Genomic DNA, 19,038 nt, shown 5'->3' on the forward strand with positions numbered 1-19,038 from the left:
TTCTTTCATGTTTCTGTTTTGTTTCATATTTTTATTTTCAAAATTTCAGGCTCTGATTTTAATTATAGATTTGATGATTTTATTTGATGGTAGAAGCATTTTTACGTTTTTGTTCATTTATTTGAACATGTAATATATTTTTAATAAATGACTGTGTTGACAATATGACTCTAAAATTCATTTTATATGATCTCAAACTAAATAATTATGTTTTTTTGGTATAAAACCGCATAAACCAAAAACCGACGGTATATAAACCGAACCGAACCGAAGTAAATATGTATTTAGAATGGTAGTTATATTTTACTAACCGAAATACCGAAAACCGAAAAAAAACCAAACCTAAACCGAACCGATATCCGGATTGAACACCCCTACGTAAATATGTGATCGCAATGAGAAACTATGGTGTTAGGTAATCCATGAAGCTTGACTATCTCCTGTACAAACACCAGAGCCACATCTATAGCAGTAAAGGGAGGCTTGAGGCTTACAAAATGTGCATACTTGACAGTCGATCCACCACCAGACGAATAGTATTGACCCCCTCCGACTTAGGTAAGCCCTTAATAAAGTCAAGCAAAATGTCTTTCAGATGCTGTTTGGAATAGGCAAAGGCTGGAGCAGACCTCCCGGAGCCGAAGTGGAGTACTTATGGCGTTGATACGTCTGATAAGCAGCCACATACTTCTTGATATCAGACATCATCCCCGGCCAGTAGAACAATACACTAATCTGTTTTTGTGTCTCCAGGACTCCTCTGTGTCCTCCATACTTACTGTCGTGACACTCCCGCAAGATAACGACAATATGACTCGAGGACTAAGGCACTACCAGCTTTCTTTGTCTTAACAATCTCCCTTGAAGCAACTCATAATCAGGATGCTGAGTTGGGTCATGTTTGAGATCCTGAATTATCTTAGCCAACTCCGTATCTCTCTCCACTTCAGAATCCACTTCCTCCAACTGTATTGCCACTGGTACCGAGGCAGAAAAGAGCTCTGGAACCGGATTCTTGCGTGACAGAGCATTTGCGGCTTTGTTTTCCAAACCAGGTTTGTAATGCATGTCTAAATCAAACCCCAATATCTTCTTTAACCATCGTTGGTACTCTATGTTGATCTCATTCTGCTCTAGGAGAAATTTCAGGCTCTTCTGGTAAGTTCTTACGACAAACTTCCTTCCTAATAAATAATGGTGCCATTTCTAAATGGCAAACAGGATAGCCATGGGTTCTCTTTCATAAACCTACTCTCTCTGTTAATGCTTGGCTGAAATAGGCTATAGGTCGTTGCTTCTAAATCAAGATTGCGCCTAATCCCACCCCCGACGCATTTGACTCCACTACAAATAACTCAACAAAATCAGGTAAAGCGAGGATTGGCACCATTGATATGGCTAACTTCAACTGATGGAAAGCCTCAGCTGCCTCCACAGACCACTTGAACTGATCTTTGTATAGTAAGGATGTGAGTGGTCTGGCAATATCTCCATACCCTTGCACGAACTACCTGTAGTACCCTGTGAGGCCTAGGAAACCCCTTAACTCCTTTACTGTCTTAGGCTCCACCCAGTCCATCATAGAATATATCTTTCCCTCATCAGCTGTTACTCCCTCCTTGGTAATAATGTGCCCCAAGTACTCGATACTTGTACTGCCAAACTCACACTTCTTCATGTTGGCGTATAACTTCTGATTCCTCAGTACCTCCAATACCCTCTCAAATGATTCTCATGTTTCTCTCTCGACCGACTATACACGAGAATGTCGTCAAAGAACACAAGAACAAACTTCCTCAAGTAACTCCGGAACACTTCATTCATAAGTAATGGAAATGTGGCCGGTGCATTAGACAATCCGAAGGGCATCACTAAGAATTTGTAGTGCCCGTCGTGAGTGTGAAATGCCATCTTCTGCACGTCTTCTACCTTTACCAAAATCTGATAGTAACTGGCCTTCAGATCCAGCTTCAAAAACACCACATCGCCTTGTCGCTCGTCCAGTAACTGATAAATCATAGGTATTGGATAGAAATCTTCAATGGTTGCCTTGTTCAAAGCTCGGTAATCCATGCAGAATCTCGAGCTTCCATCTTTCTTTTTGACCAACAAGACTGGACTTGAAAACAAATTGTTGCTATCTCTGATAATGCCCGCAGCGAGCATCGTTGCAACTTGCTTCTCTTTCTCTTCATGTTGTGCTTGCGGATATCAGAAAGGCCTTACGCTCACAGGGCTAGCAGTACTCTTCAACATGATCACATGCTCCTTACCCCGTGATGGTGGCAGACTTTTAAGTTCCGCAAATACTTCAGAAAACTCCTCCGAAATACCTTGCAACTAATGCGGAACTGCACAACTGTTTCCTTGACTGTCCCCTTCCAGGTGCATACCATTATACTCAATCAGAATTGCTTCCCCATCATGCTGCATCTCTTCCATATGGACTTGAGAGATACGGCGGAGCAACAGAGACTAAGATCTCCTTCTAGTGTATACTTCTCACCACCCACTTTGAACTTAAGGATTTGGAGCTTCCAGTTAACTTTCATCTGTCCCTAAGTCTCAAGCCACTGTATTCCCAAGATCACGTCAACACTTCCCAGCTCCAATTGCAAGAAGCTTGAGGTGATTGTACAGCCCTGCAGCACCAGCTCAAAGTCACCGCACTACCTAACTCTCTTGATCGTGATTCCTCCAGCGGTCAACACATTATACCCCCGAGTTCTATCAGTCACTAAGTCTAGCAGCTTCACCATTTCCTTTGATACAAAATTATTGGTTTCCCTGCTGTCTATCAGTACCACTACATCCTTTCCCATTAGGGTTCCTCGAACCTTGATAGTTTGCGACTTCGATATGCCCACTATCGAGCTTATAGAAATGTCCGCCACTTCAACTTCCTCCGGCGGACTCTCGTCTTCCACCTCCACCGAGCAGTTCGACACATCAATCTCTGTTCCATCCTCCAACACCATCATAACCACCAGCTCCGCTTTCATACACCAGTGATTATAGTTGTATTTCTCGTCGCATTGGAAACACAAGCCTTCGGCCTTCCATATCGCCACTTCCACCAGTGTTAAACGGCGAAATGGGTCCTTCAAACGATTTTGATTAGGTTTTATGCTCGGAGCGTTATGAGACGTCGTGGCGGACTGGCTGGGCCAGTTTTTTTGTTGTGTTTGGCATTGTCCCGTCTGTTGGGCTTGTCTCCCTTGTTGGGCCTGAAATTGCCCATTAGCCCTTTGGCCTCCCCTAGCAACGTTCTCACTCCCCTCCTCTGATGTTTCTCCTCCGACAGACCAGTCTTCTTCCAGAATCGTGACTTCCATCATCATCATCATGGCTCCATCATCTTCACCCCGCTTTGATTTTCGGGCGGAGGCCATTTAAGAACGCCATCTCCAATATCGGGTCGGGTATTTCGGGAGCATTGGATGCTAGCGCGATGAAATCCCGACGGAGACTGCACGCCGTGCTAGTATGTTGGGTACTGAGTTGTCGCTCGCCGATACTAGTATCTTGCGCTGGTGAGAACTGCTCCAGAACCCGAACTTTCATCTTCTCCCAGCTGACGAATAGGTTTCGATTTCTCTCCCAGTGGTACCATGGTAACGCCCTTCCTTTCGCTGGACTTCCCCTCCGATCTGATCCTCCTTCCTCAGATCGAGCTTCTCAAAACCCATGGCAACATCCTCATCATCTCGGTCATCTTCGCCTCCATACGTTCCTCCATCGTGGTCAGCTTCCCTTCCATTGCCACAAATCGCTCATCATCGCACTGGTTCTGCTCAACCGCCTTGTCATCGGCCTTCTTCGGTGCCATCGCAAACGTCCAGGTTCGTCTTGCTCTTATACCAAGTTTTTTACGAATCGTATGTAAAGCTTGCACTTATAAAGAACTGCAAATGTAATTCCTTCGAGAACAAGCAATACAATATTTAGAGTTTTACTAAAAAATACTCTCTCTCCTCACACAATTATCGATCTTCACTATCGATAACAAACTCTTATTCTCTCCTATCGTTTATAGTAAGTAAAAGGAATCTACATGTCACCAAACATCCCATGTGCTCTTCTCAATGGTTGTTGCTAACGATCTTCTTCCTCTCACTCGTCTTATTCCTTCTCTCTTCTCACGTGCAGCTCTAGATATTTCCTGACTCAGTCACACGTGCTTCTTCTCCCTTCTGCTGGACAGGACCTTTCCTTCGATAATGATACAGGATCGGTGGCCTCAAAGCCTCGTACGTAACAGTTTGTATTCATGTCTTTGGTCTCCTTGAAGTAGGTTCGGTAAGGGCGACGTTTCAAATGGTATGGCATAGAATCTTCCTTTATCTCGGCTCAAGCTTCCTCTGATTTAATTCTCGGCTAATCGTGGTCCCTCTGGTTTTTAGTCTCGGCGAGTGCTAAAGGTTTTTTTAGGGTGTATAAGAGCTTAGCGATTGGAGGTGTTACAGCAGTTTCCGGTAAAAATCAAAGACGGAAGTCCTCATTATCGGCAACAGTTCGAAGGCGCTTGAACCAAGAGCGGTGGAACCTAAATTTGTGTCCCGGATGTGTACCGGGATCACGACATGTTGCAACACCTCTTTAATATTGTAATATGTTTGGTAATTGTTCATGTGTGGGGCCTTAAGTCTCTTTGTAAAAAAATCAATAAAATAAGACAGAAAAATATCTTTCTTCCAGCCATGAAAATATCTTTCTTCCAGTTAGTGTCTAAAACCAATATTTATCCTAATAGAAAAAAATTCATCGAAGGCATATATTCTTATTATTATATGCATTAACTAAATTTAGTCGAGGTACCGAGGCTCCCTCCAAAACAACTTTGAAAAAATTGACTATTACAGAATTTTATTTTTGGAATATTGGATATTTTAAATCTTAAAAAAAAAAGAGAAAGCAATGTTAAAGTGGTTTAGCTTTCTCGCATTTGGCCAAAAATGTTTCACTATCTATGGGTATGACCGTACGGTAGAGTTAGAGTAAATTAAAGTGGATGGATAATTATTTCAGCCAATTTACTATACTTTCATCCAATCGGTAAAAATAATTCCGTCTCATTTACTTTAAAAAATGAGAAAAAAAACAGTAAAAGTAGAGTAAATCTTACCTCAACAATTATGAAAAAGTTTACTCCAACTTCATTATTTTCTATCCCTCTCATTTTCACCATATTTTTCTACCATGTTATTCTAATTGATAATCAATCACACACTATAAATAGCAATATATTATTTATTATCTGAACAGATTAGATTATGTATAAGAAAAATGCACGACCTATGACTCCCAACTAAAAAAATGAGCGATCGCTAGGAAGAAGCAAAGCCTATTCCCCGCTGAAAAGTAGTCATTCAAGAATGGTCGTAACAATTGTTACAAAAAAAAATAGTTGTGACAAGAAAACCAATTGTCTGAAAAATTAATAAATTTAGCCTGTAATTAAAAAATATTACTTTACTGAAAACCAAATAGAGGAATGGTTGTCAATTATCTCTAGAAAAAATCTGTGACAAATTTTCATAACTGTTGAGATAAGCTTTAAATAACTTAAGATACAAGTTACCTAATCCTAATGAGCTATGTTTATCTATAAGGATTAGGAAATATATATTTGTGATAGACCTAATGAGTTTAGGATAATTAGAGTCTTATATAAGGAGATACCAATATGTGGTATAACTTAATGTGTTGTGACCTTTAGATTTGAGTGAGTTCTAAAGCAATAAGAATTGAGGTCTTATTATACTTGTGTGATCAATCTCGACGTGATACGAGTTCGTGTGATTAAGGTTGTGATACAATAAGTGGTATCAGAGCTTCAGAAGAAGATATGGGAGAAGTGATTCCGGTGACGATGAAGAAAGAAGGCGGAAGTTCCTCGTCCATTAAGTGTCCGATGCTCACCTCGAGCAACTACACGGTATGGGCTATGAGAATGAAGATAACGTTGAAGGTACACAAAGCTTGGGAAGTGATTGAGACAGAATCTGCAGATGGCGATAAAAACGACTTGGCTACGGCCTTGTTGTTCCAATCTATCCCAGAAGCTCTTATACTTCAAGTAGGAGATCTTGATACAGCAAATAAAGTGTGGGATGCGATTAAACTGAGACATATGGGAGCCGAAAGAGTAAGAGAGGCACAACTGCAAACATTAATGGCTGAGTTTGATCAGTTGCAGATGAAAGACTCCGAGAAGATTGATGACTTTGCTGGAAAACTCTCTGAGATTTCATCAAAATCTACGGCGCTAGGAGTCAATATTGAAGAACCAAAACTCGTCCGAAAGTTCCTTAAGTGTCTCCCAAGAAAGAAGTACATACAAATCGTGGCTTCTTTGGAACAAGTGCTAGACCTAAACAATACAGGTTTTGAAGACATAATAGGGCGTTTAAAAGCATATGAAGAACGTGTATCTGAAGAAACAGAAGCAGAAGAAGAAAAAGGAAAACTTATGTATGCAAATAGCGAAAGTCAAAAATATTAGTCTAATCAAAGCGACAATTGAGGATCGGCAAATTCTGGTGGCTATCAAGGTCGGGGTTATAACAGAGATTATAGAGGTAGAGGTCGAGGAGGACGCTACTTTGGTAGAGGAAGAGGACGTGGAAGAAACTTTGACTACTCAAGGATAACATGTTATCGGTGTGATAAAACCGGACACTTTGTTGCAGACTGCCCAGATCTTCGTCTCAAGCTCCAAGAAACACAAAGTCGAGAATAATGAGACGCAGAACGCAGACAAGCTCATGATGCACGAGCTGGTCTTCTTGAATGAGAAGAACGTAGTCCCGGAGAAGTTCGAGACGAATGCATGAGAAAACATGTGGTACCTCGACAACGGCGCAAGTAACCACATGACAGGAGATAAGCGATATTTTTCCTCCTTCAACAAAGCAATCACAGGAAAAGTACGCTTCGGAGATGATTCCCGCATTGATATCAGAGGCAAAGGAACGATATCATTCATTGACATGAACGGAGAGTCAAGGAAGATGACAGATGTGTATTATATTCCCGCTTTAAAGAGCAATATAATCAGTTTAGGCCAAGCAACCGAAGCAGGTTGTGACGTTCATATGAGTGGCGAGCAGTTGTGATAGGAATGCCAAGTATGAACGTTGAAAGCGAGGTCTGTCATTCATGCCTAATGGGAAAGCAAACGAGACGCGTATTTCCGCAAGCCACACACTATCGAGCCACCGAGAAACTACAGCTGATACATGGAGATCTTTGTGGCCCGATAACACCAAGAATTCAAGCCGGAATTCGCTACGTATTTGTTCTCATTGACGACTACTCAAGGTACATGTGGACCTCTTTGATGTCGGAGAAGAGCCAACCTTTTGAGACATTCAAAAAATTCAAAAGTCTAGTAGAACAAGAAACAGGAAAGAAGATTCGAACGTTTAGAACAGACAGAGGGGGAGAGTTTGTTTCTAATGAGTTTAATGGCTACTGCGAGCTATCAGGAATAAAGAGACACCTCACCGCTCCGTACAGCCCACAGCAGAATGGCGTGGTAGAAAGATGCAATAGGACCTTGATGGAGATGACTCGAAGTATACTAAAGCATATGAATATGCCAAATTACTTCTGGGAAGAAGCAACTCGACATTCAACCTATCTCTTGAACCGGATCGCAACAAGAGCACTCAAAGACAAAACCCCATATGAACTGTATCACGAGAAGAGGCCAAACATCGATCACCTTAGAGTATTTGGATGCATCGGATACGCAAAGGTTGAGAAATCACTGCTGAGGAAGCTAGATGATAGGTCAAAGATGTTGGTGAATCTTGGAACAGAACCAGGATCAAAAGCTTATCACTTGTTTGATCCAGAAAGTCGCAGAGTGATCGTGAGTCGAGACGTCGTGTTCGACGAAACGAAGAGCTGGAACTGGGATAAAAACAGCAACGAACTTGAACGAGATGAAAGTGATGAGAGTTTCACTGTGACACTTGGAGAATATGGGAACCATGTGATTGAAGAGAGATGTGAAGAGAAGTCTAACGTAGATAAGCTCGACAAGCTTGAAGGCACCAGACCAGAGCACGAGGAAGACGATGCAGAAAAACAGAGCAACGACCTCGAAACAGAGGAGGTCGAATCCGAAGAAGAAGAAGCTTCACAGCCGGTTCTACGACGATCGACACGAGTGTCTAACAAACCAAAGTACCTAGAGGACTACCTCTTGTTCGCGTTAGAAGAAGGCGAGAGATTTTTGATGTGCCTCAATGACGAGCCTTTAAGCTTCGCAGAAGCAAAGAAGTCAAAGAAGTGGACGAGAGCTTGTGAGGATGAGATCGAATCCATTGTCAAAAACGATACTTTGGTGCTGGTCGATTTGCCATATGGAGCTAAGCCAATTGGTTTGAAGTGGGTTTTCAAGATTAAACGAAACGCAGAGGTCCTGCATGTTAGAAAAAGGGATGCATCGTCGATCGCCCATGGTTATATGACCAAACAAAGGACTCGTCACAAATTTCAGTTACAGTTTGTTCACCTCACTCCAGTAGCTCGATTAGAGACAATACGACTTCTTATCAATTAGCAGCAGCCAATGGGTGAGAAGTACATCATCTGGATGTAAAAACAGCGTTTCTCCATGGCGAACTGAAAGAAGTTGTGTACGTATTGCAGCCTGAAAGTTTTGAGAAGAAGGGTCAAGAAAATAAAGTCTATAGACTAAACAAAGCGTTGTATGGATTGCGACAAGCGCCGAGAGCCTGGAATACGAAGCTTAACAAGATACTTGTCGAGTTGCAATTCGACAAGTGCACAAAGGAGCCATCGGTATATAAGAAGCTGGTAAACGGACATCTCCTTATAGTTGCCGTCTACGTAGATGACCTGTTCGTGACAGGAACGAGCCGAAGAGTTATTGAAGAGTTTAAGAAGAGAATGGCATCAAAGTTTGATATGAGCGATCTTGGCGTGTTAACATACTACCTCGGAATTAAAGTTCATCAACATGAAGAAGGTATCACCTTAAATGACGCTCGATATGCACTCAAGAACTTAGAAGAAGCTGGAATGTGCTAATGCAAATCAGTACAAACACCAATGGAGGCGGGGCTGAAGTTGTCTAAATCAGAAACGGAGGAAGAAATCGATGCTACAAGTTTTAGAAGAAACGTTGGATGTCTGCGGTATCTACTACACACACGACCGGATTTGGCTTATAGCGTCGGAGTGTTGAGGCGTTATATGCACTCCCCGAGAGCATCACATGGTGCCGCAATGAAGCAGTGCTTAAGGTACTTACAAGGAACAGCGAGCTTCGGTTTAACGTTTCAGCGAGTAGCCTCGAAGGTGCTAAGGCTTATTGGATACAGTGACAGCAGCTACAACACTTGTCCTAATGATGGTAAGGGTACAACCGGCCACATATTCTATCTTGGAGAAAGCCCGATTACTTGGTGTTCACAGAAACATGATGTTGTTGCATTATCATCGTGTGAAGCGGAGTTCATGGCTGGAAAGGAAGCAGCAAGACAAGCCTTATGGTTACAAGAGTTGCTAAGTGAAGTCACCGGACGTCCCAATGAGAAAGTAACTATACGGATCGATAATCAATCAGCCATAGCTCTTACCAAGAACCCAGTCTTCCATGGAAGAAGTAAACACATACATTCTCGATATCACTTCATAAGAGAATGTGTGGAGAAGGATCAAATCGAAGTGGAGCATGTTTCGGGAGATAAACAAAAGGCTGATATCTTGACTAAAGCACTAGGGAGAATCAAGTTTCAAGAAATGAGAAGTTTCATTGGGATGGAAGATTTGAAGAAAAAAGATTTCAAACTTAAGGGGGAAAATGTTGAGATAAGCTTGAAATAACTTAAGATACAAGTTACCTAATTCTAATGAGCTATGTTTATCTATAAGGATTAGCAAATATATATTTGTGATAGTCCTAATGAGTTTAGGATAATTAGAGGCTTATATAAGGAGATACCAATGTGTGGTATAACTTAACGTGTTGTGAGCTTTAGATTTGAGTGAGTTCTAAAGCAATAAGAATTGAGGTATTGTTATACTTGTGTGATCAATCTCGACGTGATACGAGTTCGTGTGATTAAGGTTGTGATACAATAGTAACATCCTCGAAGTTTCCTACTTTCGTCCTTGGATCAATCAAAATTGAAAGTTCTGTTTATCTTTTTTTTTTGTCGACTGATCTTTCATTTCATTATAGCTCAAAAGGCAAAGAAAGATTGGAATACATAAGCTTCTATTTTACAGCACGAGGCCCAGTAAGGAAACATTAAAAAACCAAAATAAAAAAATTGTTGATTACTTCCACGAACAACAATTGCTTCATCTCCTCAGGACACGCGGCAACATGGGATTAACAATTACTTCATGTCCCCGGGACACGTGTCGATCATGCATGATACAGCAACACAACCACCGAAGAGCTTTGTCGACGTGCAGCCCATCTTTCTTCTTCCTTTGGACCACAGCAAGATTGGGTTTGCTTAATCTTGTACTCTATAAAACCTTTCACCTAAACCGATACCTCTTGAGACAGAGAGGCTTTAATCACCGTAATTGCAACGGAAAAACTCAAGTCAGATCCAAGCTTGATCCTTTGCCGCTGACTCTTCTGAACCTAGCTTCAAATCAACTTAAGAAACCATCAAACTTAATCATCCATCGATTAGAGATTCTTTACCTAACTGCCAGTTGTGACTAATCTATTAGTAAAGACTGATTCTCGTCGATGGAGATTAAAGTGATCGATGAAGAAGGTGTCTGCTCATCAGCTTACGAGATTGGATTAGAGAAACATAGTGAAAGGCGAGATCAATTTTTTTATTTAACTGAAATCAAACAAAGGCAATAACAGAATTTTTTTTTTTGAACTGATTTGTGCATTAAATTAAAATATTGTGGCAAGAGTGGTTACAAGACCAACAATAGAAATAAACCCTTTAGAAACCCAATAAGAACCCTGAACCATTTTAGAAAATGAAGGCCCAATCACTAACTAAAGAAAGGAAACGAGAGACGAGATGAGACGGAACCGTAGTGCGATTGGAACGCGACTCGAAACTAACGACGAAGTATCACGGGAAATGGAGAAACCAGTACTGCATCAGATCACTGGCTAGTGAGTTGTTCTCAGGACGCATGGCGGAAATTCTGTTCTTGATGATTGTGGTGGTTTTTGCTATGATCTGATCCACGGATCGGTGGTTCCCGCGGTGAAGCCGTTCGTTCCTTTCCCACCATATATTGTAAATCACCGCTTGCCAAGTAAGAATGGAAAGGTATTTGTGATTCTTGCCAAGTAAGAATGGAAAGGTATTTGTGATTCGCAGAGGTAGATTGAGACAGGAGAGATTGAGCAATGTCATCCCATGAACTTGATGCTGAGTTAATGTTAAATCGAGAAGAGAAATGGTTCCAGACATCACTCGAGAAGGAGCAGGTAAAGTAGATATGGTCTCTGCTTTCATTCACTTGATTACAAAGGAGGCAAGACGGATCTGTTTGAAGGTTCCATGACAAGAGACGATCCCGAGTAGGGCATCGATTCAATAGCATCAGCCATGCCAGCGATTTGTGTTTAGGAATACCTTTCTTGATCCAGATCAGGCGGTACCAAGGAACATTGGGAAGAGGCTCCTGTAGAGATTGGTAGATGAGAGAACTTGAGAAGGATCGCTGTTGTCTGCCATTGACAATCAATTGTGGGAAGCTTGGTGTGTCTGAGAGGTTGATCGTTGTCAAATGAGTTAGTAGTTCCTCCATTCGGTTGTGGCGAGCTGATTGAAGCGTCCAAGAATCATTTCTCCAGAGTTCAGCAACCGTAGTGGAAAGAGGGATGCCTGTTTGTCGGGATCCTAGGGGGCCTATGAAGCTGATAAGCTGGCCATACTTAGTCCACAGATAAAACCAAAAGCTAACATCAATGCCATTGCCTGGATCTATTATTGCCCATTGAATTGCAGTTTGCCTGATCGCAAGGATCTGCTTGAATAGCCATGTATGGGACTGTTTCGGTTTCATTTGCCAAATGCTTTCATCTTTTATAACATTTTGGTGTATCCAAGCAACCCACACTGATTCCGTTCTGAACAGGAGCAACCATAAGAGTTTGATGGTACAAGTTGTGTTCCAGAGCTCTAGGTTCCTGAGACCTAAGCCTCCACAACGTTTCGGCTGGGTGACTTTGTCCCAAGCAACTCTAGCCACATATCTACCTTCAAGGGTGCCTTTCCAGAGAAATGCGTTGCACATTTTATCTATTGCGTGGATACATTCTTTTGGTAAGACAAAAGCTCCACACCAGAAATTTGTTATGCCAGCTATGACTGTAGAAATGAGCACTTGTCTGCCTGCAAAGGATATATATTTTGATGTCCATGAGTTGATTTTGGATCTGACCTGTTGCCAGAGTGGTTCACAATTGGCAATTGAGAGCTTCTTGGAGTTAAGCGGTAAGCCTAGGTATCGTACGGGAAGGGAACCAACAGGGATGCCAGTGGTAGAAACAATGGAAGTCGTCTCATCTTCAGTTAACCCACATGGAAAGAAGCAGGACTTCTCCACACTTATGGCTAGTCCAGAGAAGGCTTTGAATTCTTCTAAGACCTGGAGAACTCCTTGGACAGAGTTAGAAGAACCACCAGTAAATATGAGAATATCATCGGCAAAGCATAAGTGGGTGAGACTTGAATTTTGGCAATTAGGATGATAACCAAATCGGCCTGACTGCACTGCTTCATTTAGCTTTTGAGATAGTATATTCATGACAATTCCGAACAGGTATGGTGAAAGGGGATCGCTTGGCGCAGCCCCTTAGTACCACTGAAGAACCCATGGAGTCTCCCGTTGATGCCCACAGAGAAGGATGGAGTAGAGTAGCAAGAAGTGAGCCACTGAATGTACATGTCAGGAAGGTTGAGCGCATGGAGGCAAGCAGTGAGAAAGTCCCATCTGACTGAGTCAAATCCCTTGGCTATATCAATCTTTAAGGTGAGCTTCTTCTGTCCTCTTTGATTATGATAACCATACACTATCTCAGCCGCAAGTAAGCAATTTTCCATTAGTAATCGCCCTTTGATGAAAGCTGTTTGGTTAGGTAGAATGATAGAGGGGAGAAGGGGTTTTAGGCGACCCACTAGGAGTTTAGAGATGACTTTGTAGAGGGTATTGCAGCATGAAATAGGTCAATAATCTTTTATAACTGTAGCTCCAGGGAATTTAGGTAAAAGGGTAAGGATGGTAGAGTTTGTGGCTTGTGGGAGAGAAGAGGAGTTAAAGAAAGCGATTATGGCATTGATTACTTATGTCCCTAAGATTCCCCAAGATGCTTTGTAGAAACCCGAAGTAAAACCATCTGGACCGGGACTTTTATTCTGGTTGAGTCTGAACATAGTTTTTGTTATGTCTGCAGGAGAGGGAATCGAGGAAAGCTGAGCAGACTGTGCTGGAGAGATAGAGAACCAGTCCGTGCGAATCAAGTCAGCAACCTGTGAAATCGAAACTGGTGATGTTTTGTGAGTTGGAGGCCCAAGAATGCTTTGGAAATGAGATACTGCGATGTTGCCGATGTCCTCTGGAGAAGTGGCTTCAAAACCATTCATACCGATGAGGATGGTGATCGTATTGTAAGCTTTCCTAGCCTTTGCTACTTTCTGAAAGTAGCTGGTATTAAGATCTCCGCACTTTAGCCAGTTGATTCTAGATAGTTGTTTGAAATATTCTTCTTCCACTCTTCTGAGCATGTTCAATTTGTCTCGCAGCTCTTTTTCTGCAGCAAAGTTGGGACATGTTGGTTGTTGAAGAGATAAAACCTGCGCATGGGTAAACAAACTGTTAGTTTCAATCACTCTTTTTTGAATCTCTGAGAAGTTTTCTTTATTTAATCTCTTTAACTCTCTCTTTAACTCTTTATGTTTAGTACTCAACAAAGCAAGAGTGTGAATTTCAGTTTCAGTGCAAGTCCAAAACTCAGCCACCAGGGAGAGGAAGTCAGGATGAGAGGTCAGGTAGTTGAAAATTTTGAAGGGTTTGGTTCCGGCTAGGGGGAGAGGGCTGTCAAGGATAATGCAACAGGGTGAGTGATCAGAAAATTCAGGAGGTAGGAATTTAGCTAGGCTGTTGGGGTAGAGGTCAAGCCAGTGCTCGTTGATCAAGGCTCGATCAATTTTCTTTGCAATGGGGTTTTCAGAGCACTTGTTCGACCAAGTGAATCTCGGACCATGGAACCTCAGGTCTCTGATTTCAAGTTGACTGAGACAGGTGTTGAACTCAACGATGTGGGGAGTGAATGAAGTGACAGTGGATGCAGAGTGCTCTGCTGGGTGAGTGATCTCGTTAAAGTCTCCACCAACCAACCAGGGAGAAGAATCTAGCAAGAGGGAATTTTGTAAGGTTAGAAGTTCAAGAACAGCTTTAGTTTGACTTGAAACACAACAAAATTCTGCTAACCGAAGAGAAAATCCGCAACCGGAAATCAAAATCGATTAAGCGATCGAAACTATATTACAAACAAAAGAATCGGCTTTATCTCTCCCCCTCTGAAGGGTTTTGTATTTGATAAAAGGGTAAGAGAGATTTTATCTCTCTCTAAAGAAGAGAGAGAAGCCCAAAGTTCTGTTTATCTAAACTACAGACAAGAACTAAAAATAATAATTGAAGGAGGAAAACTATCAGAAAGGTCATACAAAATTGCCAGTTACCTCCATCCAAAGGCCTGGGCGCAAGCCGGGTACTTGGTATTTTTGCCATATTCGCTACTTGATTTGCCTTGTGCGAGTATTAGAATTTTTGGCTTGTACTTGTACTTGATCCGATCAAGTACTTAGTAATCAAGTACTTGACTATATTTTTAATACTTGTAAATTACTTGGTAATACTTGATACTTGTTTATTTAGGTTTAAAATTTTAAAATTAAATGTACCAAAACTGATAAGTACAACTAAACATGGAATATATACTTTTATTTCTCCATATACTTGATACTTTATTCAATTAATTCAAGTAATTTGATTTAGTGTGTGTATATAACCCATTCAAAATAAGTACTTATAATATAAAATACCTTAAGAATAATATTTTTAATTTTTATTACAATGTCAGAAGTAAAACAAGTATTTTAATAGGTCATATATATTTTTAGAACCAATAACAAGTAATAAAACAAGTAACGGGTCGAGTATTAGAAAAAATCGTAATATTTGATACTTGACTTGTACTTGCAAGTAGTAAGATTTTCGGACTTGCTACTTGATTTGACAAAGTCAAGTACTTGCTTTTTCAAGCTGAGTACAGAGTCAAATAGCAAGTATTGACCGAGTAACAAGCATCAATGCCCAGCTCCCTACCATCCATACACTCATGAAAAATTGGCCCCACATACACATCATCGCCATGGTATATCACGTGGCAAACTTACAGACCCCAAAGTTTACCAACTAATCAGACCTCTAAACGTATCACAATTATGTATAGAGTTGAAAAATCAAAACCCCAAACGAAGTGTATATATCTTCACAACCCAAATATACAGAACCTCAAAACACTTGAAAATATCATCGTCATCCACACACACAAACCAAACCATGTCTGATCGTCGGATTCTAACTTTTCCAGCAGTACATCCATGTGAATCTATCTCCATAACCACACTCATCAACTCACTGTTAGAAATCGCCGGCAAGATTCTCAGCTTCAAATCAAAACACTTCTCCACCATCAAAGGAAACGCCAAAGAAACTTTCCGACATATCCACAATCTCATGGTCATCTTCCAAGAAATCCGGGTCAGAAAACTACCGGCATGTCGCTCCTTTCCTCGTTCAGCAATCTTAAGCCTCTCAGAGTTACACGTCATCTTCCGAAAACTCAAGTTTTTATTACAAGACTGTACACGAGAAGGAGCTAAGCTTTATATGTTGATAAACTCCGACCAAGTCTCATCTCATTTCCAGGTCTTGACCAGATCCATATCCACATGCCTTGATACTTTTCCAGTAGGATCCGTTGACTTACCCAAAGAAGTCAACTAGCTAATCTATCTGTTAATCTGTCAGACCCGTAAATACGAAGCAAGACCCAACCGGGATGACAAACGGGCCATAGACTCAGTCTATTGGATCTTTAATCTGTTCGAGAACAGAATTAAACCGAACCAAGATGAAGTACTCCGGGTACTTGATCACATTGGTGTCCGAACATGGAGCTATTGTGTCAAAGAGATTGGTTTCTTAAGAGAAGAGATTAGAGTAGAGAAGAAAGACAAGAACGAAATCGAGCTTCTTAGTAGCTTGATAGGATTCATATGCTACTGCAGATGTGTGATACTTGAAGGTATTGATGAAGACGAAGATAAGAAAGAAGAAGAAGAAGAAGAAGAAGAGTATGTGATTATTCGTGGCTTAAAAGTTGATGATCTACGTTGTCCAATTTCTCTAGAGATTATGAATGATCCAGTGGTTTTGGAAACTGGTCACACGTATGATCGGAGCTCTATCACGAAGTGGTTCTCTGCCGGTAACATCACGTGCCCTAAGACCGGGAAGACTCTTGTGAGTACTGTTTTGGTTGGTAACGTCTCCGACAAGCAAGTGGTTCATAGTTACTTCGAGAAAGAGATTGATCATAAGAGCAAGAAGAAGAAGTTGAGTGTTTGATAAACTAGGGTTTATCTGTGACAGAAAGGGGATTAGGGATAATAGAGAAAAGGGAGGTTCGAGAGAGAAGAAATCGGTTAAGAAGATAAGAATGCTTGTTGTATATTTGATAAACCCAAATGTTTACAACTCAGACATATAAATACTGCAATACTTAATAAAACGACATCACTTCATTTATTCAATAATAGACTCTGCTAAGCTTCCTTCTAAGTCAGAGTCTCTCCCACTCCTCTTATCTTCTTCATTAGCCACTTCTAACTCTTTTCCTCATTCGTTGCTTCCTCTGCACGTAAGCCAACGGTACCGCTAACTTATCAATACCCCACCCCCCCCACAAAAGACACAGCTTGTCCTCAAGCTGAAACTGAGGAAATTGCTCAGCTAGCCTCTCCACAGGTTCCCATGTACACTCAAAATCTGGTAACCCCGACCACTTCACTAGCACCTCAGGTTGACCGGTCTCTGTTGATTGTCGAATGCTCAAGATATCTGCAGGCTCAGTGTTCCATTCAAGTGAGGAAGAAAGGATCAGCGTAATCTCCTGTACTCTGACGTGGGTTCCACTGCCTGCTTCAGCTGTGAAACATGGAACACAGGATGAATGAGGCTGTTAGCTGGTAAGATTAGACGGTATGCTACCTTCCCAATCCTCTTTTCCACCTGATAGGGACCAAAGTATCTCGGAGCCAACTTTTCTGCCCTTCCACTAGCTACTGAGACCTGTCGGTATGGTCTCAATTTCAGAAATACCCACTCGCCTACTTTAAACTCAACATCTCTTCTCCTTTTGTTAGCTGATACCTGCATTCTCGTTTGAGCCGAAGCCAAATTGTCACGTAGCTCTTGCAACAACGCATCACAGTCTTGGATCAGCACTTCAACCTCTGCATTGGCTATAGGAACGTCCCCAAATCTCAACAGCTTCGGGGGATCACGTCCATACAGAGCCTTGAAAGGAGTCGACTTTGTTGATGAGTGGTAAGACGTGTTATACCAGTATTCAGCCCAAGGTAACCATTGAGACCAAGAAGTCGGCTTCCTTCCCATAAAGCACCTAAAATAAGCTTCAAGGCATCGGTTAACCATCTCAGTTTGTCCATCTGATTGAGGATGGTAAGCTGTACTCTTGTGTAAAATGGTTCCTTGCGTCTTAAACAACTCCTCCCAAAATCTGCTCAAGAATATCTTATCTCTGTGAGAAACCATCGTCTCAGGAAATCCGTGGAGTCTGATCACCTCTTTGATGAAGGCGTCTGCTACTCCCTTCGCATTATACAGATGGCGTAGAGGAATGAAGTGTGCGTATTTCGACAATCTGTCAACCACCACCATGATAACATCAAACCCTCTGGAGATTGGCAACCCTTCCACGAAATCAAGGCTAATATCAGACCACACTTGTAACGGAATCGGTAATGGAGATAGCAAACCAGCAGGCGTAAGAGTGGAATACTTATTCCACTGACAACCTCACACTCCTTGATGAACTCTGTAACATCACCACGCATCCCCTTCCAATACACTTCTCGCCCCATCCTCTTGAAAGTTTTAAGCACTCCCTCATGACCTCCAATAGCACTGTCATGGAACTGTTTCATCAAAGCAGGAATGAATGGAGACTTAGCGGGTATCACCAGTCTACCATCATTGAACAAATGGCCCTTCTTAAGATAATATCCCTTTGGCACTTCCATCTCAGCCTTCAGCGCTCTAATGATTCGTTGTAACTCTTCATCTTTCTCAACTTGCATAGCCAACTCATCTAGATCAATCGACAACGGTGCAGTAAGATGGAACTCTTGTAACTCCAACTCCTCCTTTGCTAGCCCTTGTTGTCGTGATAATGCATCAGCTACTCGATTATCTTTCCCGGGTTTATACTCTATGGTGTAGTTGAGTCCCAATAGCTTGGAGGCCCATTTATGTTTCTCTACAGACACTGCTCTTTGTTCCAACAGATACCTCAGGCTCTTTTGGTCTGTTCTGATTGTGAATTGGTTTCCTGTGAGATAGTGCCTCCACTTTGTCACCGCAAACACAATTGCCAACAGCTCCCTCTCGAATACTGATTTCACTCTACCTGATGCATCAATTTCTCCTGCGACAAGACTGCTCCAATTACGGTACCTGATGCATCAGTTTCGACCACGAAGGGCTTCTTGAAGTCTGGCAACCTTAACACATGCAGCGAGGTCATTGCTAACTTCAACCAGCATAAAGCATTGGTGGCGTCATCTGACCATTTAAATCCTTCTTTCTTCAACAGATCCGTTAGCGGTCGTGCTATTCTCTCATATTCAGCCACGAACCGTCGGTAGTAACCAGTGAGGCCCAAGAACCCTGTAAGAGCCGTCACATTCT

The 19,038-nt window shown here is 41.8% G+C and overlaps 1 protein-coding gene, 1 long non-coding RNA gene and 1 pseudogene across 2 annotated transcripts; all 3 read left to right on the forward strand.

The window, feature by feature from the left end:
• Positions 1 to 3,687: 3,687 nt before the first annotated feature.
• On the forward strand, positions 3,688 to 6,836 carry LOC106338340. The gene is made up of 3 exons (XM_013777344.1): positions 3,688 to 3,842; positions 5,833 to 6,430; positions 6,693 to 6,836. Exons 1-3 carry the CDS (start codon positions 3,688 to 3,690, stop codon positions 6,834 to 6,836), a joined length of 897 nt encoding a protein of 298 aa, XP_013632798.1.
• A 6,091-nt stretch (positions 6,837 to 12,927) lies between these two features.
• On the forward strand, positions 12,928 to 13,853 carry LOC106340488. The gene is made up of 3 exons (XR_001269413.1): positions 12,928 to 13,011; positions 13,433 to 13,646; positions 13,782 to 13,853. It is a non-coding gene; the product is annotated as an uncharacterized LOC106340488 (long non-coding RNA).
• Positions 13,854 to 14,295: 442 nt separating this feature from the next.
• Positions 14,296 to 16,961, forward strand: LOC106338341 (annotated as a pseudogene).
• The last annotated feature ends 2,077 nt before the right edge of the window (positions 16,962 to 19,038 follow it).

The sequence above is a fragment of the Brassica oleracea genome, chromosome C4 (genome assembly GCF_000695525.1).
Source record: "Brassica oleracea var. oleracea cultivar TO1000 chromosome C4, BOL, whole genome shotgun sequence".
Classification (NCBI taxonomy): Eukaryota; Viridiplantae; Streptophyta; class Magnoliopsida; order Brassicales; family Brassicaceae; genus Brassica; species Brassica oleracea.

Coding starts and splice junctions, on each gene's coding strand:
- LOC106338340 (XM_013777344.1), top strand. CDS start 3,688: ATGGCAACATCCTCATCATCTCGGTCATCTTCGCCTCCATACGTTCCT. Junction 3,843..5,832: donor GTGCCATCGCAAACGTCCAG/GTTCGTCTTGCT, acceptor AAGTGGTATCAG/AGCTTCAGAAGAAGATATGG. Junction 6,431..6,692: donor TAAAAGCATATGAAGAACGT/GTATCTGAAGAA, acceptor ACTTTGTTGCAG/ACTGCCCAGATCTTCGTCTC.